This window comes from Gracilinanus agilis, chromosome 4 (assembly GCF_016433145.1).
Source record: "Gracilinanus agilis isolate LMUSP501 chromosome 4, AgileGrace, whole genome shotgun sequence".
Lineage (NCBI taxonomy): Eukaryota > Metazoa > Chordata > Mammalia > Didelphimorphia > Didelphidae > Gracilinanus > Gracilinanus agilis.
The window spans coordinates 68,662,595-68,690,158 of NC_058133.1; the positions used below are offsets into that span (position 1 = coordinate 68,662,595).

Here is a 27,564-nt window from a genome sequence, read left to right on the forward strand (position 1 = left end):
AGGGTGGGCAATGGGGGTCAAGTGACTTGCCCAGGGTCACACAGCTGGGAAGTGTCTGAGGCCGGTTTTGAACCTAAGACCTCCTGTCTCTAGGCCTGACTCTCACTCCACTGAGCTACCCAGCTGCCCCTACTTTTCCTTATTTTACTAAATTCTTATCCGATACCATTAATTTCTTTTACTTAACTTTTCTTATCATTTTTATCAACTTTATTCCCTTTCTCTATAAATTTTTTTCTTCCTTTACTTCTTTTTCTCCATTCATTTTCACCTTCAGAATGAATTAAGTGCTACAGTGCATAGAGATCCAGGCCTGATAGCAGGTCGTCTCTTCAATTTCAAACTCTGCTCTTTATAAATCCAAGGTTCCCCCAGTAAATTTCACAATTATCTTTTCCAGTTCAAATCTTTTGTGATAAAATAGAGAAAACCCCGCTCTCCCCAAATTATAGAGTATCAGTTTTAGTATTAGGAGGGACCTTATAGGTCATCTTATCTGGCCTCCTCATTTTTAAGATGAGAGAAATTGAGTTGGCCATGACTACCTGGCATATTTTTTTTAAGTTGAAAATTGACTCAACATAAAAGAATCTAAAGAAAAAATTTCCTTAAAAATTAAATGTTTTCTAAAGAGTGTTGAAACTATTCCATTCTTAAGTCTGTTGAAGAGAGCGGCACTAAGTACAAGAAAAATCATTATAATGCTCTTTGCCACAAGCAACAATTGCCTTACCATTGGTTGGTGTTTGAAGGATATCATCTGACATCATAGGATGGCATGGGCCATTTCTTAAAGTCCAGGACTGTGAGTTGTCCAATGAAGTCACATTGAAGATTTCTTATTGATTGACAACATAAAATGAACTAGTGAATTATTTTCAATTTTTCTTGAGAATATTGAACTTTTTACATAGGTCCTATGTACTTTTTGGGCAGATACTCTAATACTTTACCTTCCTCAGCTTGTATTCCAAATGTATATGCAGTGATTAAAATAGGTTATGTACACTTTTAGACATACAGGCCCCTATGTCTGTACTTCAGAGACATTATTGTTTCAACTACAAGTCAAGGCCAATGGCATGGAGAACATGTAAATTGTAGTTAGCTTTTGATGATCTTTATTAATGAAGGGGAAGAATGGTACATTTCGTCCACAAATAATTTGTATTTGGCTTCTTTTATGATTTTATGTTGTTTTAAGGCCTATTTACATAATTATGTTTCACCTAGACTAGTAAAAAAGTGAGCTTTTCTCCCTGTGTATTCACCAGCCAGAAACTGACATTTGTATGTCACTTTTTTATTTTCTTGAATCTCATTTGAGTTTCAAAATGTCCCTTAAAGGTAGATACTACAGCTAAATACCAGGTGATTCAAAGGTCTGTAGAAGAGCTAGAACAAGTCAATCTTTGTATGATTTTTTTGTTAAATGATCTCTATTTGATTGTACAGTAGAAGTGTATTGAATTTGATTATCGAATGTGAGAAAAAGAAGGTGATACTATATACTAGTCCATGTCATATTCAACTTTATTATCATTCTGTCTGCCTTTTAGTCATTGTGACTTTTGTAATTACTGATAATATTGCAAAATTGGTGATATCATGTGCTGTTTTAATTAATCTTCATGATACACAGATAAAATTCTCACGTGATAGAAGTGATTTTGTCCTAGAGTTAGTGCAGTGTCTGAAACTTTAAAGAATTTCTAAGTGAGAGTTCAAATAGTTCATATTTAAGAAACATATTATATATGTCAAGGCCTTTTGAGATCCAAGTGTGTTGCAGAGAAGTACCTCCATTTCAAAACCCAATAAAAATGCTCTCCCTTTTATTTGTTCACTATAAGATCTTTGCATGATAAGAAATAACATGAATCCTTAAAAAAACAAACAACATACATTGCCAAAGCCAAATACAATTATGAATATATCAAATTTGGGGTCAATAGATGCCCCCTAAACCCATCCCAGTGTGTGATTACCATTATAAATATTTTTCCATTAGCTAGTTTCAACTCAGGAAATAGATTAGAACCTTAATGGACTAAGCAGCCAGGAAACAAGCAATATATTTATAGATTCTACCTCTATTTAAAAGCAAAAATTTTGCCTGTTAAGAATTCTGGCTCCAGTTAGCTTCATATAAACTATCTTCTTAAATATGTTAGCCATCTTTCCCCCACACAAGATCCTTTCTAAGAATTCCTTTCCTGGGTTTTTTAGCATATATTTTCAGCAAACATATTAAGAAAATTAATTGCCAGAAATGTTGTTGAGAAGTTGAAAGTATATGTAGAAGTAAATAGTCATTAAACACATGTATCATTACAGTCAATTCTGATATGACACAACATATATACCCCCCCCCCAAATACCAGGCTATGCAAAATCAAGCAATAAGAAACACATAGCTTATGAGGAAAATGTTCTAGAGGTACAATGGCTTAAATATTTCCTGAATGACACGTGAAAAAAGAAATTTCATAAAAGTGATAGCATAATTAACTTGTTAATTGATTATGAAATGCACAAATTCTCTAGTAAATAAAGGCTGCTGATCCATAGGCTTGGGCTAACAAATTGGGCAAGCCCAACTCTGGGTCTCTGGTCTGAAGCTATTGAAGGGGATCAGAAGTGGGAATGTACAGACTCACTCTTAATTCACAGCCTTTGTGCAAATATACAGTAAATATGGAAGATCTATAAATATGGTGCTTTGCCTTGACAGAGACCTAAAGTTTGCTTGGGGAAGTGAACATTGATGGGTTGCAGGTTATGAGTTTTTGTGAAATGGTGCAATTTTCTGCATTCTTGCTGTTTCTCAAGGAAGAAATCATGTAAAGCCAACAAGAAATTACAATTATGTTCAAAATATTCTTTCTTATATCATTAAGAAAAAATTGTGTTTTGAAAATTAGAGTATTAAACTGAGTATAGGTTAGTCTGTTCAACTCTACCTCATTACTAGCATGAAGAGTTCAGACCTGGTCAGTTTTTGCCTGATGCTGTACATTCCGGCCAGCCTTTTCTGTTAATCAGCTTAGAAAACCAATAAGCATTTGTCAATAGCTTTATATCCAAGGACCCACTATGAAATCGATGCTCATCTCTAATTTGGTCCCGAATCACCCTAAGCTCAGAGTCCTGCCACTTGGTGTGGCATAGGTCTAGACTAGACCCATTTGATCCTCCTATCTAGACTCAAGGGAAAAGAACATGGCTATCCAGTGTCCCTTGAGTCTAGGTAGGAAATAGAACTTATCACCTTTTGAAAATAGTCAAAGGTCCTCCAAATATATATATATATATATAAATTTTTTTTAAATCATTGTGCCATGTCAGTGATTTAAGGGGATAAGTTCTATTTCAGTGTGTCTTATGGCATGGAGGTGGTGGACCTGAAGACTGTGCATGTCCGTTTCATCATTCTTGCTACCTTATTCATTCCCCATATCCAGTGTGATGGAAAGTCTTGTTACTCACTTTACAACATTTCTGTTAAGCTTCACTTTCACTCATAGCCAATGCTGGTGAATTTTTCATCACCTCAGACTCAGATACTGCAGTAGCCTTCTGGCTTGTCTTCCTGCCTTTAGTCCCTTGCCACACCAATCCTCAGTTGTCAAAGTGACCCTAACCATCTCACCCTCTAATCGATAATCTCTAGTGGCTTCCTATTACTTCCCTATCAAATATAAAATCTTCTTTTTGGCTTCTGAAGCCTGACTCCTTCCTACCTTTCCAGTCTTCTTATAATTTACTCCTCCTTTCCACATTCCGGACAAACCAGCCTCCTTCCTTTTACTTTAACACAATTTTCTATCTCCTGATGCCATATTTTTTTTATGTCTATCTCTAATGCATGGAATTCTCTCCCTTCTTACTATTCTCTTCTAGCTTCTTTCCCGATTCAGCTCAAACCTCACTTTCTTCAAAAGGTCTTCTTTTTCTCCCACATTGTTAATGCCCTACCTCAAATATTACTTTCCACTTGCATCTTGTACATGGGCACCAAAATGGTAAAGTAAATAAAGTGCTAGGCTTGGGGTTAGGAAGATGTAGGTTCAAATTTGGCCTCAGATACTTACTAGATGTGTGACCTTGAGCAAGTTCAGTAACCTGTTTGCCTCTGTTTCTTTGACTATAAAATGAGGATAATAATTGTACCTACCTCCCTAGAGGTATAGTCCTAGCAACAGACTGTAATAGATGAGGAATTTGAGTATCATCTCGTTCCATGAAAAAAGCCACATTGTTTATGGGAAAATCTATTCTGATGTTTATGGGCTAGGTATGTCAACTTTGACAAGTATTAGAAGGATAGGAACTTTACTGACATGTAGATCACTTATTTGTGCTTGCAAGAACATAAGAAGTTAGATTTCCTAGTTTTGAGTTTCCTCCCCAATGTTATATCTAACTAATTAATTGCTCCTTAGAATACCAAAACATATATAAAATGAAAATTTAAGATTAGATTTTAACAATTCAAAATGCATAGCTCCAATTCTCTAAACATAGAAATTCTTACTTTGATTGTCTTTCTTCTTCATATTTTGGTATCACAGATAATCACAATCTGAAGAATTAATGTCGAAGTACTCGAGAAATGCACTGGAGTGGTAGATAGTGGCCTTTCTTAGACTGCAACACATTTTGACTGATGAATTGTACAGAAAAGGCATAAAGGATGTCATAAGAGAATTTTGTGATCCTGGAAATAAATGGGTCTCTTGTGGTAAAAGTAAGGCCCCATGATGTCAAGAAATCTAGAAGATGGCCTCTGTATAGAAAAGCTTCACACAGAATGAAAAGGCTTATATGAATTGCATTATTTTAAATCCATTAAAATGTTTTTGAATTTACATCCTTTGGCCAGAAACCATCATGGTGTAAGCCCAATTATCAATATATTTAAAGAATTAGAGTTTTGTGACTCTATTAAAAACAGATATCTTAGTGGGATGTTCTAATCTCTCAGCATCTTGGTTTAGTGAAAAGATTACCAGAATTGGTAGCTGAAGATTTGGGTTAAACATCTGGCACTACTTCTTAATAGCCACATGACCTTGGACCAGTCACTTATTAAATCTCTATTCCCTAGGTTACTTAATTGTAGGATAAAGAGATTTACAGGATAAACTTGATAAGCCTTGATTCTAAATCACTTAGCATGTTTCCTAATCTCTACAATGGAGTTGAAAATGTTTCTACAACTTCATATATTTGGGAGAATGCTCAAATGTAATAATATACAAAAAGCACTTTGTAAAATGGCATATGCAAAAAAAAATTGCCAATGGTCGTAATAATATAATACTTGCTGATTCTCTGCCCCCTACTTTCCTATTGCCTGGCCACTGAAGAACTAGAAAAATCGTGCTGGTCATCCCCAGCAATCCCTCCCAATAATAGCAGCATGTGTAATTGTTCAGAGCAGCAGAGTTATGTCTGTGTCTGCTCATCTTCCTGTCATCTATGATTCCCAGGATATGCAATCCCTGATGTTTCAGGTGAGTAGTACTCTAGGCATTTGTTGATGACACTTTCATACTCTAAACCAGTGATTCCCAAAGTGGGTGCCACTGCCCTCTGGTGGGTGCTGCAGCGATCCAGGGGATGGTGATGGCCACAGGTGCATTTATCTTTCCTATTAATTGCTATTAAAATTTTAAAAAATTAATTTCCAGGGGCCTAAGTAATATTTTTTTTCTGGAAAGGGGGTGGTAGGCCAAAAAAGTTTGGGAACCACTGCTCTAAACCTTATGCATTTTTCTTTGTTTCTTAACATTTTCTTCCTTCTTTCTTCTTCTCCTTTAACCCTTCCTTGACTACTTTTAATTTTCTCCCTTCTTGTTTTAAAAAAAATTGTCTAACCTAAGACCTTCCAGTGGTGTCAAGTGGTACCCCACAGGAATTTCTTAGTCCTGTTGGCACTTGGACTAAAAATGTCACTTTTTGATCTTTAAATGAAACCACGTTGTTCCTTGGAAAGCTTACAGTAAACCAGAGGATCAGGGAAATTGTTGAAGTCTTTGCTCTAATCTTCATAGTAAGTGACAGGCATGTTATTGGGAATCAATCGATAAGTTCAAACCACAGTGCTAGAGAAGTCACATTTTTTAACTCTGGAAGCATTCATATCCAGCTCTCAAACTGACCACAGAAATCTGAGTCTCATTTTAATATAAGCTAATCTAAGAGAAAGCATTCTGGAAGCATAAGTAAAACAAAACATACTACTGTATAATTGTATCAGGAAGGAACAAGATGAGAATCTGTTTGAAGCTCAGAAAGCCTTGTGGTTTACTGGAAGGAGATATGTACTCTGTGTAGAAACATATCCTTCCAGGATGAATGAAAAGGATTTCTTAATGGAAGAAGTCTGTTACTGAATAGTGACAATTTATTTAATTTTCATTCTTTTCTTTATCTGTGCCTTGTTCTTCAAACACTATTCCATGGAGAGTTTATTTTTTTAATTCATTAATGTCTTTGTAAGTTGACTTGAGGAATATCATATACTAGATTTAAAAAATTTAATGGAAGAATAACCTTTTAAAATTATGTAGGCCAGGCCTGCATACTCTGAAATGTAAGTGAAAAATCAGTTAGCAAGCATTTATCTGCTTTGACTTAGTTGTGAGATAGATAGATTTCGAAGCCCTTCTGTATCATATATCTATAACACATTGCCTAGCACATAGTAGGCACTTAATAAATATTTATTGACTGAGGAGTTGAGAATACATATATAAAAATTAGTCTGCCTTTAAGAAGCTTATGTTCTAATAAGGAGTCAACATATGGACAGATAAGCAAATATACTCATATATATATATATATATATATAGAGAGAGAGAGAGAGAGAGAGAGACAGACAGACAGACAGACAGACAGACAGACAGACAGACAGACAGAGACAGAGAAAATATATTGTAGTTGTGCAGTTTTCAGTTATCCATACTTTGGGACCTCATTTGGGGTTTTTCTGGCAAAGATATTGGAGTGGTTTGCCTTTTCCTTTTCCTCATTTTACAGATGAGGAAACTGAAGCCAAACAGGGTTAAGTGACTCCCAGTCACACAGCTAGTAAGTGTCTGGGGACAGATTTGAATTCAGGAATCTACCTCAAATTGGCTCTTCCAACATAAATACATTTCTTTTCACTCTAAGCCCTGCCTAATAACTTAATCTTTAACATTAATCTTCATTTCCTCCTGTAAATAACTATTCATCATCAGTTTTACCTCTCTTCTCTTTCCCTTAGCACAATGCTGTTGATTCTTCCCTATTGATATTGTCCCCAGAATATAAATAGAATCAGTCATGTTCCAGGAACATAAATATAAAAAGTGAGAATGTTCCTGCCCACAAAGAGTTTATATACCAATGAAGGGACCCAACATATTTGCAGATTCCTGGGAGCAATTTTTTGTTGAAATTTATGATTTTTATATTTCAGCCATAGTCAACTGACCATGTTCAAAACCTTCCATATGCTGTCTCTCTCATTAGAATGTGAGCTCCTTAAAAACAGGGACTATCTTTTCTATTTTTATTTCCAGTGCTTAGCACACTGCTTTTTGCACATAAAGAGTGATTAATTAATGCATGTTTCATTCATTCATCCATTCATCCATTCATCCATTCAGTTTGGTCTAACTCTCTAAAAGGAAGATAAAGGCACTTGAGCAAGTCCCTCCGTACTCCTTATTATCAGGGACATTGTATAGAAAATGTTGCTTAGAAGCTCTATGAGCCAATCCCCTTATTTTGTGGATGAGGACAGTGGTGCCATGGAGGATTGGATGGCTTACCCACGATATTCATGTTTAAAGAGATTTTATTATTATTATTTTTTAATTTTGTGCCAAGGAAAACTCAGGGTCTTTGAAAGAAATTTTCTATTTCTCCAGTGCAATATAATCTGCTTTCTTCATCTTTTTCAGTTCCAGCTTTATCACTCACTAATACTTACAATAGTAGTATGTGATGATGAACTCAATGAATTGCCTATATAACTGCATATCATAATCTCAGGCACTCTGGAACACTATCTCCTTCTTTGGCTCCTTTTGTCCTATCTCCCTTGCACAAATCCCATCCTTACATGAACATTTTTCATTTTCCCCTTATGGATTAATCCTTTCGAATAATCATGTATGTCATGGAGAAGGTCCTGTAATATTCCTGAGCTTGAAGAAATTAGGACAATATCATTCCTAAGAGGAAGGTCACCATATAATATTAGCTCCTCTAGAACAGGGACTCTTTCTTTGTTTTTTTTTTTTGTATCTAGTGCCTAGCATATACTGGATGCCTAATAAATCCTTGTTGAATGAAAAACTTCATTCTGTTAATTATGAAATATAAATAGATATATCCTACATGATATAAATGTACTCTAAAATGTATAATTTATATACATTTACAAAATAAAAAATTATCTATGGAATATGTCTAAAATAAATATACATATATGTACATATATATATAAATAGAATATTTGTCCTATATGGACAGGATCAATCAATATTATTACCACCTAGCAATGGGTGAACAACGTGAGCCAGATAACATGATAATCTGTAATAAATCTTATACATAAAGATAATTAATGAATAATTAAATAATTGCTGGGTTATCCTTCCAATGGCAGCTTGGTGATTCACTGGATAGAACACTGACCCTAGAATTGAACAAAACTCGGGACACTTGAGTTTATAGCCAGCCTCAGGAACTTCCTAGCTGTGTGAGCCTGGAAAAGTCACTTAACCTTTGTCTGCTTCCGTTTCCTTAACTATCAAATGATCTATCAAATTAAAATAGTATCTACCACCCAGGGCTGTTTTCAGTATTTATTAAGGGATGCTAGGCACTGTACTAAACCCTGGGAATACAAAGAAAGACATGACAACCCTTGACCCTAAGGAATCCACAAACTAATATTTATATACTGCTTTATATACCAGGTACTATGTTAAGCATTTTACAAATTTTATCTTAAAATAAGTATTATCTCATTTGATCCTCACAACAAACCTGGGATGTAGGTGCTATTATTATCCTCATTTTACAGATAGGGGAACTGAGGCTGAGAGAGGTTGAGTGTCTCCTCCAGAGTCACACAACTAATATCTGAGATCAGATTTGAACTCAGATCTCCCCAGTTCTAGATGTGGCACTCTATCTGCTCACCACTTTGTAGCATATTACATAAAAGAAGCTAAAAAGAAACTGAAAGGGGAGATGATGGGGAAGAGTCAATATGATGAAATCCTATGGCCGGTGTGGGAAATGATCGTGGTGGGTGTAAGTTACAGGACTGATTTCATCTTGCAGGATACCCTATGAGTTTCCATAGATCACAAAGCCCAGGAGAGCAGCTGGGTGGGAAATAAAGGGGTGAATGCCCAGGGTTCCCTCCTCAAAGAGGGGACCTGGGAGAAGCTCTGAGATGTCCACCATGGCTTCTATCTTCTCCAACCAGAAGGAAGGGATACTAAGGAGGTGTGAATTTCAAAGTTGATTTCATTTTGTAGAATGTTGAGTTTTGGAACATCGTAAAGTCCAGGGAGAGCAGCCATGTAGGGGGGAAAATTGTCATGAGGGTCAAATGAGATACTATTTCTAAAGCATTTAGCAGAGTTCCTGGCACACAACAGACAATAAATGAATCTTCCTTCCCCTTCCCTCCTCTGTGGCTGCTTGAAGATAAATTTAAGACTTTGGGAAGGGAGATTTCTTGAATATTCTTCTTCAAGGACTAATTATCTAATACAGAGAGGAAATAGCATGTTTCAATTTAAGAATATTCAGAGAAGCCAGTGTTTCTATATTCTTGGCATTGACATCTTTCAGATAGAACATTGCATTATCCCTAAACAATTTATATTCCACTCATGTCCTACTGCAATTAAAGGAAGGGATATGGGGATGACTATAAAAGACAAGGAGAAACTTCTCTTAAATCCTCAAACTGATGTAATAATGTGTTTTACTTCCTATTTATCTCTTCAACTTTATCTCTACAGTAATTTTTCTTTCATATATTTGCCTGTCCTCTTAATAAAATAGCTTCAGCTCTCTCTTAATTCTCTCTGGAGCATTTTAATTTCCTCTCTGAGTAGATTCCGTAAGCATCCTATGAAAATAAGTGAGCATCCCAGAACCCTAGCATTGAGATAGAATTTTCAGGAATCAGTGAGTGGAGTTGGGAAAATAAATTTGGTTAATACTTTCATGTCATATGTGCCTACAAATGCAAACTTTAGGATATAATACTTTCGTGTCTTATGTGTCTATGAATGCAAAAAAAAAAATACCACAGTGGGGTAACTAGATACTGGGGGTTGAGACAAGTACATTATAAAAGGAAAGGGATCTTGTAACTGATTCTCGGCAATACTAATAGTGTGCTCTGATATCAATTCCCAGCAAAATTCCAGAATGTATTATTAAAGGGAAGATAAGTGAACACCTAAAAAAGGAAGTGGTGAATGGGAATAGCAGATAAGACATTTCAAGTCATTTTATCAAGAATAAACTATGCCACAAAACCAATGTGGGAATTTGTTTTGCTTGACTATGCATATTTGTAAATTTTTTTAAATTTTCTTTTTTTCTTTCTTTTTTCTTCCAGTAGAGGTGGGATGAAGGGGAGCAACTATAGCAATAGAGTAACCTGAAAAAAAGGAAGAAAAAAGGAAAGAAAAAAAGAATCATTGAAGCATTTTTTAATTTTAATTTTTTTACTTTTTACTTGAAGCATTTATATATGTGCAAAGAAAAGAGCAAAAGGAAGACCAGAAAGATTCACCTATACTTGGAGCAGCTTTGAGAATTATGTGTTAGTACATTTAAAAAGAAAATCCAACTATACATAATAAAAATTCAAAATTACATATGAAGTCCTATTTTTTCTGTTCTATCATGTATATGGAAATGGCCATTTCATTTGGTATTAAAGCTCAGAATGAATTTTTAAAATAGGAAGAGGTCAAACCAGACTAAACACATTTCCTTTTTTTAACAGAATTGCTAGACTTATAAACCAAGAAAATTCTGGAGATTTTGTTTATTTAGCATTTGAAAAAGCTTCTCATGTGAAAAAAGGAAATGGAAAGAGATGACATGAGAGTCAGTATAGAATTAAGGACCAGAACTGGGGAAAAGAGCCATTAGTTGGTCTATGTCAGTTTGGAAAGATTGCCAGTGGAATGCCCCAGGGACTGATTTATCCTTTACCTTGTGCTGTTGAACATTTTTAACACTTACATAAAGGCATAGATGACATGCTTATCAAATTTGTGGATGGCACAACTGGGAGGTAGGCCTACTATAAACACAGTGATGAGAAAGTCAAAATCCAAAAAGAACTCAACAAGCCAGTTGGCCAAGCCTTACGTAATTGAATACAACATTAAAGGGAGAAACATAAAGTCTTAACACCACAGTACAAAAAAAACAAGCTTCCTGGGTACAAGACTGGGGGGATATGTGCCTCTGCAGTGTGAAAAAAGCTGTGGAGGGCTGAGTGGCCTGCTAGATGAATATGATGTCCTTGTTAAATGCTTTACTGAAATCATCACATTTAATCTTCACCACAGCCCTGGGAGGGAGGTGACTGGCCAGGGTCCTGCTGTACTCTGGCCTCGTCTGACTGCATCTGAAATATTGTTTTTATTCCTTTGTTTGACATTTTAGGATGGATATTAATAATTTGTGGAGAGTATTCAAAGGATGATAGCAGGAAAGGCAAAGGGTCTATACCCGTGGTTCCCAAACTTTTTTGGCCTACTGCCCCCTTTCCAGAAAAAATATTACTTAGCCCCCTGGAAATTAATTTTTTTAATTTTAATAGCTATTAATAGGAAAGATAAATGCACCTGTGGCCATCACCGCCACCCTGCATTGCTACAGCACCCACCAGGGGGTGGTGGCGCCCACTTTGGAATCACTGGTCTATAAAAAACACATCTCTTAAAGGTCCATTTAAAGAAAAAGGGATTTTTAAGCCTAGAGGAGACTAGGAAAGGGTTTTATACCTGGCGTTTAGAGTTTGAAGGGCTACGATGCGGAAAAAGGAAGAGACTTATTCTGCTAGACCCTAGACTATAGAGCCAGGAGCAATGAGCACATATTGTTCCAAAGCAAATTTGATATGAGGAATTTTTTCCCAGCAATTAGAGGTCTCTGTCTTAGGAGGGAGCTTCTTTCTTCCCACTGGAGTTCTTCATTCAAGCAGAGTTGATTGTGGCCACTTGGGTATGTTGGGAAGGGAATCCTTTTTAAAGTCTGGGTTGTAAAGATCATGTCTGACCACCTTTCCAACTCCCTGAAATTCAGTATTTTGAACTGTTCCTTGTTGAACCAAAGGGAGCTAATAAGTCATCAGCATAAGGCAATTATAAATTATTATTGTTTAAATAAATACTACATAGTCTTACCTTATTAGATTTACTCTAGAGTTTCATTGGTCCTCATACCAAATAAAATCCCGAACCATTTCAATCATTTCTCACTAAAAACGTCCTTTTAAAAGATGCCCGCTTAATGCTTTCTTCACCTTTCTGACATTGGAATGGCATTCCCTAATTTTACATTCAATTTGTCTTTTTTTTTCTTATAAGGTGCTAATTTCATGCTTTCCACCCTACAGCAGAGCCTGTTGCTTAGCAACTGACAAAATAACTAATGGGCCTATAGCTTGCTGGGCCTGAAGGGCTTATTTATTTATTTATTTATTTGTTTGTTTCTAGAGGGATGGGGGCTGCTCCCAGAACTGAGCAAGCAGTTTCCTTCACAGAGGCAGGAAGTGGTTTCCCTTCAATTTCCTCTGAATTTGGCGTCATTTCTGAAATGTTCTCATGGGTGAAAGGAGGAGCAATGCAGTGAATACAGTAACATCCCAGTATCTTTGATGTGGATTCCTTCCTCTTTTTTTGACATCTTTTTTCTTCTTGCATTAGAATTTTTAGATTTTCATCCTTTGTTTCAGGCAAACCCCCTCCCAGCTGATTAACCCTGTTAAATAATATCTGCCAAAGAAATGGCTGCATACAAGCACCAATTTCAGTAACATCTCTTCTCACCATTCAGAATTTGTTTGTTTTTTAACTAAAAGAGAAATGTGCTCAGGTCTAGGAAGCATAAATTGCATGGATATTAAATTTAAATGATTGATATCAACTCTTAACAATTCCTTTTTTTAGTTATAAGACTAGAAGCACTGCAGTGATCTTTCAGCTAAGGCTATCTAGGGCAACATGATGATGTCTTGGTTTTATCTGTTCATCAGAAGTTGAAGTGGTCTATTCCTAATCCTGGTTTCCTTTACCTTCTCAGTGCTTTTAACATCACTGTTAAAATGAAATCTAGCAGGGGGACAGCGAGGTGGTTTAGTGGAACTGATAGCCAGACCTGGAGATGGGATTTCTTGGGTTCAAATCTAGCCTCAGTCACTTCCTACCTTTGTGACTCCACTGCTTAGCCCTTACTGCTCTTCTGCTTTAGAACCAATACACAATATTGATTCTAAGAGGGAAATTAAGGTTTAAAAATAAATAAAATTAAAACCTAGCATAGAATAAGTTTATTTCCAATTTTTATGCTGTAGTAATTCAGTGAAAAGGTCTTGTCCATGGAAGGTTTTAGCATATGTGGTTAAAGTGTTGACAGAGATGGTATATGTTGTGATGAAAGAGAATCAATGGTTTTTTTTCTTCCCTTCAGAGAAACCTGCCATTCACGGTGGCTGCTTTTGAATTCAGAGCCAGCCTGGTGGTGCCAGGGAAATTTATAGCCAATAATCTTTTACTAGAAGAAACTCCCAGGCTATCACTTGTCTGATGATTAATTATGCTCATACATGCTTCGTGGGCTTTTATGATAGATCTCCAGTAAGAGGTTTGCCTCATAAAAAGGAAAGTTTTGCAAGTAGCTACTGATAAAATTTGAATCATTAATGGGTATGATTTTATACATCCAAGGAGAGGTGGAATCATGATACCATCTCAGAAATAGAATTATATTCTGTAAACCCTTTGAGCATTGTTGATGTTCAAATGCTGTTCAAGGTCAAGCTTTTTTTTTGGTCAAGAACACAATGGCATATTGAACAAAAAGAGTTGTTTAAAGACACATAGAATAGAGGCCAAAGAGTCACACTGTTATGCAGGTAACCTGGAAGAATTGTAAGAACTATTTGTTCCAAGAAGCTTTTATTATCTTGATTCTATGACAAAACCTTCCAAACAATTACATAAAGTAAAAATAATCATCTAGCCATTCATACTTAATGTTTTACTGTACTTTCACATTTAGAAATGGCTGTTGAAATTATTCTTAAAGGTTTTAGAAAAAACTGACATTTCTAATCATTATCAGTTAATTAGTGTTAAAGCCCTGGCAATTAATAATAGTTCATTTAAGTACCTGAAAAATAAACTTGACTGGACTGTAGAGGCATTTAATACAACTCTCTTATTTTATAGACGGACAACCTGTGATCCAGAAATGACTTGATTTCTCTAATGCTAGAATGAAAATTTTAATTGAAAATCATTTTTTCATATATTTGCAGATGTTATTTGAATAATGTTCTCGTTCGTAGTCAAGATGAAAACTTTATTCTGAGCATTAGCTGTGAGAAGGGAAAAAAAGCCTACGTGAGATAGAAGAATGTAGTAGAAAGAACTCTAGGCTTGGAAAAGAAGATTTGAGTTAAAAATCTTGCCTAGACAGCCTCAATATCTCCATTTGTAAAATGGGGCTAATGTGAATATTTAAAGTCATTCATATACCTTATAGCATTGTACAAACTTGAGTTGCGTTTCTATTATTAGGAATTTATAGTCTTGTAGACAGGTTCCTGTCATGGAGTTTATAATCTAGAACAGGGGTTGGCAACCTTTTTGGCCGTGAGAGCCTTTATAAACGCCACATTTTTTAAAATGTAATTTCGTGAGAGCCGTACAGTGCTCACAGTGTGCGCTCCTGTAACAGCGCCTGAAAAGAAAATTGACTTTATGGCTCCTGCAGAAAGAGCCATATCTGGCCCTCAAAAGAGCCAGATATGGCTCGAGAGCCATACATTGCCGACCTCTGATCTAGGATAAAGTCGTTGTGGAGATCAATTGAGATCTATCTATCTATAGATTTTCTCTATCTATAAAGACTCCTCTTTCTGAATTCATATCTGTCCTCAGACACTTACTAGCAATGGGACCCTGGGCAAGTCACTTAAACCTGTTTGCCTCAGTTTCCTCATCTATAAAATGATCTAGAAAAGGAAATGGATAAACCATTCCAGTGTCTTTGTTAAGAAAACCTTAAATAAGGTCACAAAGAGTCCAACATGATCAAACAACAAAGCACTTTGCAAACCTTAAAGGTTTATATTATATAAATGCTAGCTATGCTTATTGTTTGCTCTTTGTATCCAGCTACATTTTAATAGTTAATCAACTGAACTTATGTAAAAAAAGACAATGATGATTTTTTCTTCAGGTACAGTCTTTCTCTTTATATTAATGTAATATACTACAAATGTTTTAGATTATGATTTTAGTTGTCCATTTTTATTTTTAGCATTTCTTTAGTATTTTCCTGCTTTTCAGTATAAATTAAAACACTTTTCATAGAGAAATATGATTCAGAAGCAAACTTTGGAAACTTGGTAGCCTCTTTATAGAGAGGTCCAGAATCCCCAGTAAACAGACTCCTTTTAAGACTGTCTTTCAAAGTTCATCGGTGGTACCTTTGAATGATGCTTGGCTGAAATTCCAAAGGTCACTTCTGTACTTCTCAAAGAAAATTGCTGTTTTCAGGAAGATATTTCATTTGGATCTTTAATAAGGATAGAAATAAATAAAACTGGGACACTGGAAAACCCCATGACAAAGAAATATTCTACTATAGGTGCAAAACAGTTTCCATGGCACAGCCTATCATAGTAAGAGAGCTTTGTTGAAACAGTTATAATAAATACTCCTATATGAGAAATTTTTTCTCTTTTCCCTGTCCATTTAACAGTCACTCTTCATAATAAAAATCAATGATGTGCCACTTATAGCGCAGTCAGGGAAATGTGAAGGAAGTGTAAGAGAGACTTTGTTGTTCTCTTTCCTACTAAGCAGCATTTAACCTCCAGCTCTGCTCACCTTTACCAGTCATCCATGACAGGAATCTCATTGAAATTTCCAAATCATCCACCAAACAAAACAATGTACAGAAAAGATACAGGCTCTGGGAGGAATAGCAGGAGGCTCCTGAGAGCTGGATTTTTGTTTAACCCTTCCTATCTGCACTAGGAAACAACTCTAAGACAGAAGGGCAAGGGCTTGGCAGATGGGGCTCAGTGGCTTGCCCAGGGTCATACAGCTAGCTGGAATTATTCCTTACTGTTTCATTTCTCTATATCTTGCTTTGTTGAAGATGATGGTCATAAACTGACACTCAGTATCCGCTCAGAACATTTCGAAGATATGATATGATATGATATGATATACATAACACAATATAATAACATGATATAATAAAACATAACAGTATACTATAACAGTATAACATAACAATATAACAAAATATAACATTACAACAGTATAACACAGCATAATATAACATAATATAACACATAGTACATCATATAACACAACATATTATAACATTATATAATATATTATATATATACATATATATATATATATAATAGCACATTTGTCAGTAACATTTCTTGAGATCAGGCCTGGATTTTGGATATTTCCTTTAAAAACACAATTTTTTAAAAAAGCATTAACTGTATTCTTCCCCTTAATTTAATCAAAACAGAGAAGAAATGTTTTTCTCCAGCTTTTTGCAGAGCCATGGTTCTGCTCTGTGATGCATGACCACTGTCCAGTTATTGTTAGCTTCTTTATCTGTACTAGGCTTTCCTTTGTCATGCACTCTGAGTGCCTGATGTGGGCCTTTGGGGAGGAACAAATAGTGTCCTGGTTTTGTTGATAGAAGCTTGTGGTCATGAGTGAATTATTTTAAACCATTAAGTCAGTAGAAAATGCTTTCTCAATGAAGTCAAGAAGAAATACGTAGGAGTAAAATCTCCCAGTGTCCAACGCTTGTATGCAGGCATATAATACTCTTCTTAGAAGAGTCTGAATCTATTCTTAGTTCTGAATTTATGACTATTATCATCATCTCTTCTTTTCAAGGGTTAGAATTTATGGTTCCAGTTTCTTATTTCTTCTGTTGAAATGGTGTGTTTCCCACTTTTTTTCTTCCCTGTCCTTTTTTTTTTTTCTTAGATAAGGAAGCAATAAAATGCAGCAGAAGGAGCAGATTGAATCTCATTTTTGTTCTTCTTTGGTTGATTTTCAGTCATGTCTGTCTCTTTGTGCCCCTGTTTGGGACACTAAAGTGTTTTGCCATTTCCTTCTCATTCTGCAGATGAGGAAACTGAGGCAAAAAAGGTTGAGACCTACCCAGAGTCACACAGCAAGTGTCTGAAGCTGTATTTGAACTCAAACCTTTCTGAGTCTAGGCCCAGGGCTCTAGCCACTATACCACCTAGCTTCCCACTTGAATCTCATTGATACTAATTAATACTGATGATATCTCAGGCAAATCATTTTTGATTTGGAACTGGAAATCTGGAACTCATTTTCCTCTTCTATATAATGAAAGGATGAATAAAAAAAAAATAAAGGGATCTTTAGAATCCCTATCTTCTTCAAATTCTAATGATCCTCTAAATAATAATACTACTAATTCGCCTGTAAAAATTGAAAACAGGTTTACCAGAAACAAATATTTAGCACTATTTGACAAAAAAATTACTTTTAATGTTGCCTGTGAATGTTATTATAATAATAATAATAGCTAGCATTCATATAGTGCTTTCAGGTTTTGTTGCGCCTTACAAATGTTATCCCATTTCATCCTCACAACAGCCCTGGAAGTGGGTATTATTATCTCCATTTTACAGTAAATGAAATTGAGGTGGACGAAGGTTAAATGACTTGTGTTCCATAGCTAGTAAGGGAGAGAAGTCTGGTCTTGAACTTGGGTTTTCCTACTCCAGGTCCAGCATACCATACCCCCTACAACCTAGCTTATATGTAACTCAGGTAGCAGCGGGCATTTATTAAGCATGTGCCAGACACTGTGCTCGGTGCCAGGAATGAAAGGAAAGACAGCCCCTGCCCTCAAGGAATTTGAACTCAAATAAGAGAAGACAGCATGGAAAAGGAAGTTGAGAATGTGTCCACATAAGGGTATAGTGGGGAAGGCCTCCAAATCAGGAGCATCACCCAGAGAATAATGAAAACAAGGCATATGCTTGCTTTTTTTTTCCCTAAAGGAGAGATTCAAGAGCAACTGACCAGTCAAAGGAAGGCATTGTAAGGGCAGACTCAGTTTCCAGTGTTGAGTAGGCTATAGTGGCACTGAGAAGACCCTAAGAGTCTGGAGTGGAACTTGGGAAAAAATGAAGCAATGAACTTGAATATGAATTCTGTTGAAATATGATACTCTTTTGGGGCAGCGAGGTGGCTCAGTGGACAGAGAGCCAGACTGGAGGTCTTAGGTTCAAATGTGGTCTCAGACCCATTCTAGCTGTATGTTACCGAACAAGTCACAGCTGCTGAGCTCTTACAGTCTTCTGCCTTGGAACCAAAGGAAAATAAGGGCTTTTTAGAAAGACTCTTCTTTGCCCTTATATCCCCAGTGCCTAGCACAGTGCCTCACACATATGGTTATGATTGATGATTCATTACCTTGAAGTCTGTCAGATCCACTGTCTTTATCAACATTTTTGACTGAGATGTAAATGAAAAAGAGAAACTTCTAATTCCTGTTAAACAAGTAGTTTTGTTTCATTGGTGATTCTGTTCTTGGTTAAGCACTGGAGGATTTAATAAAAACAAGAACATTCTGCTCTTCTGAATTTGCTTAGCGATTGCTGGAGATTGAGAAGATAATGAGTTTGACTGATCTAGAATTTCACACATGAATAGCTATTCAATTCTTTATTTGCCGTTACATAATATTTAGGGGATAGTTTTATATATTTTCTTTTCATTTTTCTTCCCCTTTAAAGAACTCTGGGTGGAAGGTCCTTGTAGAAAAATTACTAAATACTTTAAAAAAATCTTTTGTATTCATAGTAGCAACATTTTTTCACATTCTCATATGTATAGACTGGTCTTCATAGAAAATCTAGATGTTGTTCACTTGTGTCCAACTCTTTGTGACCCCACAGACCATGCTGTCCATGGGGTTTTCTTGTATCTTCTACAGCTAGCACCATGCCTGGCATAGGGTCTGCACTTATTAAAAACTCTTGATTGATTGATTGATGATTGATTGATTGGTGAAAGCTGAAATAGTCTTCTAAATGAGCCAGATGTTACTGGTTTCTTTAGCATTGTGAGAGATTTTCCAGACGTCAGGTTTTACTGTTCATTTTCTCTTAATAGGATGGACATTTCCTATGCAGAAACCTTCAAGAATCTCATTTAAGGAAAGGGAATATACAGACCATTTTAGCTCGTCTTACATAGCTCTCTCTCATTTGTTGGTTTAAAGCATTGTTTAAACAAGCTACTTTAATGCCTCACAAATGATCCACCTACTCTCTCTTCTCCATTTCTTCCCACCCTCTCAGCTTCCTTTAAGTCTCAACTAAAATCCTGGTTTTTTACTGGAAGTCTTCCCCAACCCTCTTAATTCTGGGACCTTCCATCTGTTAATTACATTCTCTTTCTACTATATATAGCTTATTCTGTGTGTGTGTGTGCATGCGTGCATGCGTGTGTGTGTATGTGTGTGTATGCATAGATATAGATATAGATATAGATATAGATATAGATATAGATATAGATATAGATATAGATATGTTTGCATGTTATCTAATTTGATTGTCAGCTCCTCCAGGACAGGGATTGTCTTTTGCTGCCACTTTTTGATTAGCACAGTGCCTGGGGCATAGTAGGTGCTTAATTAATGTTTATTGATTGATTTTTGTGAACACATAATAACCTATAAAGCAATATGGAAAGTGCTATTTCTCATTGTTACTGTTGAATCAGAATATACAGAGAAAGACTTTAAAAACAGGTAAGTATAACTGTTGCCTTTCTTTTACTGGTCAGATGGTCTCTTAAAACATCTCTAGTTTTGATAAATAATACACGTAAAACCAACTCTGAGATGGGGGAAGGAGGAGCGGAGTGAAAGAACATGAATCATGTAACCATGGAAAAATACTCTAAATTAATTAAATTTTAAAAAATCTGAAATAAATAATTGAAAAAAAAACATCTCTAACATCCTTGGAGGAGTAATAGGAAGAAAATGAAAGTCTGAAATCAACCAAGTAAATGGATTGAGAGTGTTCCTCTGACAATAAGTGGCTATAACAATGCCAAGACTAAAAAAATTTGTACCTGCAGAGCAATCTAAATAAAAAATTTAGAAGAAACTATGGAGATCTCTTCTTGCATAGGGTACATAACATGAATTGGTAAGTCAGGAAAACATATGTACTTGGACCTTTGGCAGTAAAACCATTCCCAGTGGAGTCCTGTTTGACAGTTTGCTAAATAAACAGTATCTAGGAGCACTACAATAAATATATGAATTTAGCATTATCTGTAGCATATCCTCAAAGAGTCTTCTCTTCTAGGAGTAACATTTATTCATCTCCCATTGTTCTGATCACCTGATATCATCTTCCTTCTGCCCTATCTCATGTTGAATTAATTTTGGCAGATGTGTGTGTGTGTGTGTGTGTGTGTGTGTGTGTGTGTGTGTGTGTGTAAATTTCCAAGGGAAACTGTTTTAGCTATTTTCCAAGTGACTTGTAATATTCCTTTTTCCACCCATCATATTTTTAAAAAATCTGTCCCAAATGCATTATTACAGGAAGCAAATCATTATTCCGGCCCTCCTATCCCACTCTCCCAAGCCAGCAGTGGAATGTTTTTTAAAAATTTAAAGTTGCTAGCATTGATACAAATCTTAGGGATCACTTAATTCCATTCCTTTCATTGTACAAATATAAAAAAAAAGAATTCCAGAGAAGTCTAGGATTTAGCAAATACATTGCTGGTAACAGATGTTTGGTAAATGTCTCAATGATGACTGAATAAATATTGTGACTTTCCCTTGGTCACAAGACTACTTAATAACAGATTTAGGACTAGAACCCAAGCCTTCAGACTCTCATTCAAGATTCCCCTGTTAGAATGTGAGCTGCTAGAGAGCAGAGACTGTTAGTCGGGTGCCATTGGAGGCCCTTACTGAATGCTTGTTGACCAGACTGTATATGGTTGTTCAGGGTTTAGAGACCACTTTTTTAAAGGGGCTTTTATTCTTACCATCAGTTTCTTGGAACCAGAGGGAATGCCTAGGGATGCTGTAAAGATGTCTATACTTTTAACACTAAGCATCTTTTGGCATCCTATCCTTTCCTATAAAATTTTGGGAACTATTTAGCTATATCTGAATATATATGTTTTATATACATATATTTTATAAACACACATAAATATATTACATATATAAAAAGGAACCCCCTTTTTCCTTTTGGAGTTGTCAGTGAGACAGTGGGTCCCATAGAAGCTATAAAGAGAGACAGTGACATCAGGGGAGATTAGGGCTAGCTCTTCTTTGTCCTTCAAAAGGTCCAAAGTGCTCAGGAAAATTCTTTGTGAATGTTTGTAAACATGAATGTGAACGTCCATCACTGTCTATGTGATCTTGATTGTTTTATAAAAAGGGTATTAGAGCTAGAAGAGGAAATAGCAATGTGGACAGAAAACTCATTTTGAAAGAACATTTAACAGAAACACAACTTTTTTTCAGAATCCAAAACAGCTTTTTTTTTTCTGCAAAAGAGAATAGTTTCACACTTCTCTTTTATCCCTAATCTCTGAAAATTGATGAGTAGGAGGGAACATTTTAAAGATGCCACAAAAAATAAAACAAAAAAAATCTTTAAAAAAAGGTTCTAGGAACTGTAGAAAATATCTAATGTAGTTCTTGTGGCTATATTAGAGGACCTCTTAAATGGGAACTATTTAGATGTATTCCTAGTCAGACTTTGGCTAATTAACTATAATCTCTATTAAGGCAGCTACTTGGAATATTGAAATACCCAATAACTTATATGGCATTCTAGACATGCCATCTGATGTTATCCCGGCTTTATAGTATTAATGGAAAATATAAATCTCTATTAGTAGTAACCTTTGAGTTATTTAAAAAATATTTCTGGGATTAATGTGATGCTTTTAAGTGCTTTTAAAATGAGGCAGAGAAAAGAACCCACGGGATTTGGATCGAATGACCTAGCTGCCTTCTGCTCTATAACCATACTCTCGTTTTTACCTCTCTTGTTTATAAAATGACCCAACCTTTTAAGGTACTTTCCAAGGCAAAAATCCTAGGATATGGTGAATAAATAAAAGGCAGTCAGCCTCCTGGACTTCTCTGCATTGTTCTTCCCTCCGTGTCAGTCCCTTCTGTTGACTAGGTGAGGTGTTCTCATTAGCAGGGAATAATAATGTTTATTGTCACACTGCACACTGGCTCCCCCGGTGCCTTTGTGACCGTTCAAAGGCAGTTATAATTCTCGTTTGCCACTGGGTGGCTGACAGCAGAGAGTGAGGAATTATGGGAAGCCACTCTCTTACCTTCGACAACAGGTGTCTGTGTCACTCCGTGCCTCATTCTACCAGCCCTGGGCACCGTGGGAAGCACCTTAGTCTAGCAGAGCAGGAGGACAGCCTGAAAGGACTGCTGGTCCCTCTAGTGCAGAAGGGGCTACAAGATCAGAGCTGAAGCCTTCGGGTGCTAGTGAGGGCACCAGGAAGTGCCTAGCACCCTTTCAAGCACTCTGAAAAGATCCAGGAGCTTTTTAAAAGGCTACCAGGTATGGACTGTCCGAACTCCTTGGGAAATGCCTTCTTAGTCAATTACCTTTTTTTTTTTTTTAAAATATTAGTGTGAAAGAACATAAATATCCTGGGGTAAGTGTGTGTGTGGAGGGGATCTTTAAAGGAAAAAGTTACTAAAGTCTCAAAGCTGCTATACAGGAAAATTCCAAACGAAAAACAGTTAACTTGCCTTAGCAAGAGTTAAATAGAGTTGGCCAATGTTTTAATCCTGAGGATTTCACCTTAAGTGTTGCATTTTTGCTCAACTAAGCCTATTAGAACGCTTTTCTGTTTCCTAGCAATAAGGTGTGTGTGGTTTTCCCTCCCCTTTCTTCCTGTTTAAGGGGAAGGTTTGTTTGGTTTTGAATCCAGAATGCTCCAGCTGTAGCTTAGATCTTTTCACATGCAAATTTGACATGGCGCTATTTAAATAACCATGTTCATCTTGGGGAGAGATACACCAGGAAAAAAGAGGGGGTGGGGGAATTAAGGGGAAGAGGAGGGCGCCTTAGGGCTCATCCTGTTTTTGTTCCGGAAAGTAAACCTGTGACAAACCAGTGTCCCAGCTACTGGTCATTTGGTGAGAAATTTCCATCTGGCCTGTACTCATCTGGATTTGGGACTCCTCTCATTGGCAGATTTGAAGTGTTACCTTTCCAAGAGATCAAGCTCCTCAGCTGGGATAGGGTTTTTACAGCTTCTCAATTGTTATGGTTATTTAAAATACAGTTTCGGAAGGTATTTGCTCTGCTTTTTGTTCTTTTCATCATTTAATCCTTCCTTCCGTCTTTCCCCATCGAGAAGCATATAGGTGATATTTTCTGCAAGATCATTTAAATAACTTTTTTATAGTAGTTTTTAAGATCTTTCAGGATTCATTTCCCACCCTCTTTTCCACTGAAGGGATTTAGGGAAGTTCATTGCCTCCCACCACTGAATCTTTTCCCTGTGTCTGGCTGAGGCATTAACAGACCATAGCTGTTTTCTCACTTTTGTAATTAAAAGCAAATCTACCCTTGAAAATCAGTGATCAAGAAAATTAAACTTGTGGGAGGAGATTTATATTGTTTTTCTTTTCTTTTGCATAAAATAAAATGCAAGGAGCCTTTCCCCCCTCCCAAGAATGGTTTGTTTTGATTAGAAATGCTTGCCTTTCTCTAAGTACCTTATAATTTTTCAAGCAATAACTTTAGTTTTGGTGAACAACAGAAAGCCAGATCCAGGGTTCTGTTTAAAGCTTTTGGATGTCAGGTTTTGTTTTGTTTTGTTTTGCTTTGTTTTTTCCTTGGAGGTTTAGAGATTGGGGTATGGTTATTGTTGCTATCTCTATTTCATTTTGTTTCTTTGCAACGTTTTAAAAAACAAAAATACTGTGAGAGAAAATGCCTTTTTTTCTGCAATACAGGAAGAGAGATTTTAAATTCGTAGCTCTTTAAAAACTCTGTCACTTTAAAAACTAAAAGTTGTCATCCCATCCTTTCCTTTGAACGTGCAGAATTAACAAGAAGTACCTTAAGAAAATCATAACTCCCCCAAGAAGAAGAATCTTCCTGTAGAGACATACTGGACAAAGCTGGACTGTGATGAAGAATTTTGTTTTGATTGAAATTTTTACCTTTCTTCTAAGAACTGAAAAACTTTGTTAACAGTTACCTTTTCCTCGGTGGGCGTTCAGTTTCTAATATTAACTAAGGCATTTTTTTTTTCCCTGAGGTTTGAGGGAAAATTTCAGAAACTGAATTTTCCAAGTCTTGGGTTGAGAATGCAAGACAAATTTATAGCATTCACATCCTACAGAGATAACAGCAACCTCCCTTAATCTTCCCACCAGGGGTGAACAGCAAGACACCGCTTTGGTATCTTTTTTTTTTTTTTTTTCCTTTTTTGGTTTGTGACACTCCACCCACTCTAGCTTCTTCAGGTGGGTGTGTTCATTGGCACTGAGCTTGCAGCAAGATTTTTCTTTGGATAGTGAACCTGGTCTGGCTCTGGTGCAGTTGCTGCTGTTGGGAAGCCAGCTGGCAAGATGATGGAAGAAATCTCCATAATGGTAGCCTACGATGCCCATGTTTTTAGCCAGCTATATGATGAGGACTTCCTTACGAGTCTTGTGGCAATCAGCAAACCCAAAACTATGGTAGGTGATACTTCATGGAACTAATGTGGATATGAGTGGAATGATCCATGGCTAACAGGGTGGTCACCCCTGCTGTAGCCAAGTTTTAGTTTACTGGGGATGAAAAATAAGAGTATTGCTTGTGGGTTCAAGTCCAAAAAATGGTGGGAACCTACGTTTTTCTTTGGGTTTATGTAAGACATTTGGAGTAGTACAGAATATGTGTGTAGTTATGTTAAACTTGAGGTCAATTATTTAAATGTTCTAATAATGAAAAAAATTTTCAGTTGGAAAACTCTTCTTGGACTAAAGCACCTGCCATATATGTGTGTATGCAAATAAATAATACATGTAGATAGATGCAGGTATATGTGTGTGTACAAATATACAAACACCGAAATGTATATATGTGTGCTTGTGTGTATATACTCGTATACTCCTATATAACCAACTACATGCACATGTACACATATGATTTATGTACACACACATACATATACACAGACACAAGAGGATAGTCATTTAAAGACTTAAATTTCTACCACTTTGCAGTGACACTTTTCCATAAGAGGGCCACAACACAGATATTTTTAATGTATATTCGATTCTGGAACAAAACTGACTAATTTTAATTTTCAGACTTTGTAAATTGTTACTTGTCGGGGAAATGATTGTAAAAATATTTAGTGGTACCATTTTGTTTTGGATTCAATGTTTTGAAATATTTCAACTGTTTTCTAAAGACCAAGATGAAAAGGGTTTTTTGTTTATATTTCTCATCCTCATGACCAATGCTCAGAAAAAGGAAGTGTTTGTGCTTGGTTATCGTTGCTCTGTGAAAGGTCATTGTCGTGGTACGTGATGATCCAGGAGACTTTCTGCAAACTTTCACAGGTGTCACGAATATGTTGGAATTTATTGTGAGGGGCAATCAGTAGACAAGGGCATAGTGCCGCCAGATATGACAACTACTTTCTTGAGAAGTTTTATTCTACCAAAATTCATCTGTCTCAAGAAGCATCGGATATTTTAGGACAGTGGTTTATGCACATAGACGGATCTGGATCACTATATATTGCTTATACTTAAACCATAGTTTTTTCACCTTAGTTTCCCTTCTGGATAGCTCCTGTTGTATGAGACACTAACATCTAATTTAAACTAATATTGAGAGGGAGGCTGAGCTGCTATTTTCCCCATTTTATAGGAGAGAAAAGAAGGGTTAGCTAAAGTGACTCGTTCTAGGTAATGTAGGAAATCTGGTGTTCTTGGGACCTGGAAGAATGTCTTCTGACTCACAGTCTTATGGTCTTATTACCATGCCATGCAGGCCCTGTGTAATGAAACAAGTATTTGCAAATTATGTGTATACCTATAGCCAATACTTATAATAACTCACATTTGTATATCCCTTTAAATTTTATAAATCTCTGCTCACAACAACCTTGTAAAGCAGGTCATGTATTATCATCTCCATTTCCCCCAGGAGGAAATAAGTCTCAGAAGTGGCTTACTTAAGGTCATCTGGCTACTAAGGAGCTGCAACAGGAGCCCATATCTGCTAGCACCTAATTTATTCCTACTAGAAGGATCATTGAAGTCTATGGATAATCCTAAAACGACACTGACTAATAATTTCAAACCTTTTCACAAACAAACAAACAAACAGAACTGCTCATAAATACTCAACTTGAGTTTCATTTATTTTTCTCTGTCCCAGAATCCCCTCTTAAAAAGAAGCTAATAATAGCAACTTTTCTTACCTACTAATTGTGTAATCAAAAGCTGCCATTTTCTTCTGGTGAAGGAGGCTGTCATCGTGTGTAGCCTTGTATTTGCTTTTGAGGGCTGGGGAGTAGGAGCTGTCTATTGACCATTGAAGTACAATCCAAAGTCCTTATAATGGTTACTTTGTGTGAAGGAACAATACTTCTGAACCCAAGCTGGGCAGTTATTTAATCATTCACAAGTACTATATAGCCACATAATAAGATCCACTTAGATTTTAAAAATAGACGAGTCGCCTCATACTTTGCCTACCGACAAACCCGCCATCTACTCTTGGGCCATCTGACAGACAGGTCAGCATTGTCGTAAATCTAAACAACTTCGTGTATTTCTTCAGCCTCTCCAGGCAAATGGCTCTGCAGATTTTGGCCAGCAGCTTGGCAAGCCTGTGAATGATGTGGTTCTATAAATCGGTGATCACACTTTCTAATAATAAAGGTTTGGTGGTTAGTGGTTGGTGGTTTACGTTTCATCCTCTTTGTTGGGATTGTGTCTGCTCTGTGAGAAACTTAATTTGTTACCAGTTGAGGAATTACTGAGTTGTGTGCTTCATCTTGGGCAGTTAGTTGTTTTTTGAAATGCTGCTTTGGTGAAGCTGTTAAAAGCTCTGGTAGAATATTTGCCGCCTCCTTTTGATTCAATATTGATTCTTTTTTATGTGAGGTAGAAGCTCTTAAAATTATGGTCAGAGAAGCATCACTATATGAAAGAGAG

General features: G+C 36.3%; 1 protein-coding gene across 7 annotated transcripts in view; it reads left to right on the plus strand.

Annotated features, from left to right (window-relative positions):
- The window catches only part of RABGAP1L (RAB GTPase activating protein 1 like), a 605,798-nt gene that overhangs the window by 483,784 nt on the left and 94,450 nt on the right, over positions 1–27,564 (plus strand). For 2 of the 7 annotated variants that reach the window (XM_044674105.1, XM_044674108.1), the window contains exon 1: positions 24,973–25,083. The exons of the other annotated variants lie outside the window; for them this stretch is intronic. In XM_044674105.1, coding sequence (XP_044530040.1) covers positions 24,973–25,083 — 111 coding nt within the window. Of the gene's footprint in view, positions 1–24,972; positions 25,084–27,564 lie in introns of those variants that run through there. 7 annotated transcript variants of the gene reach the window in all.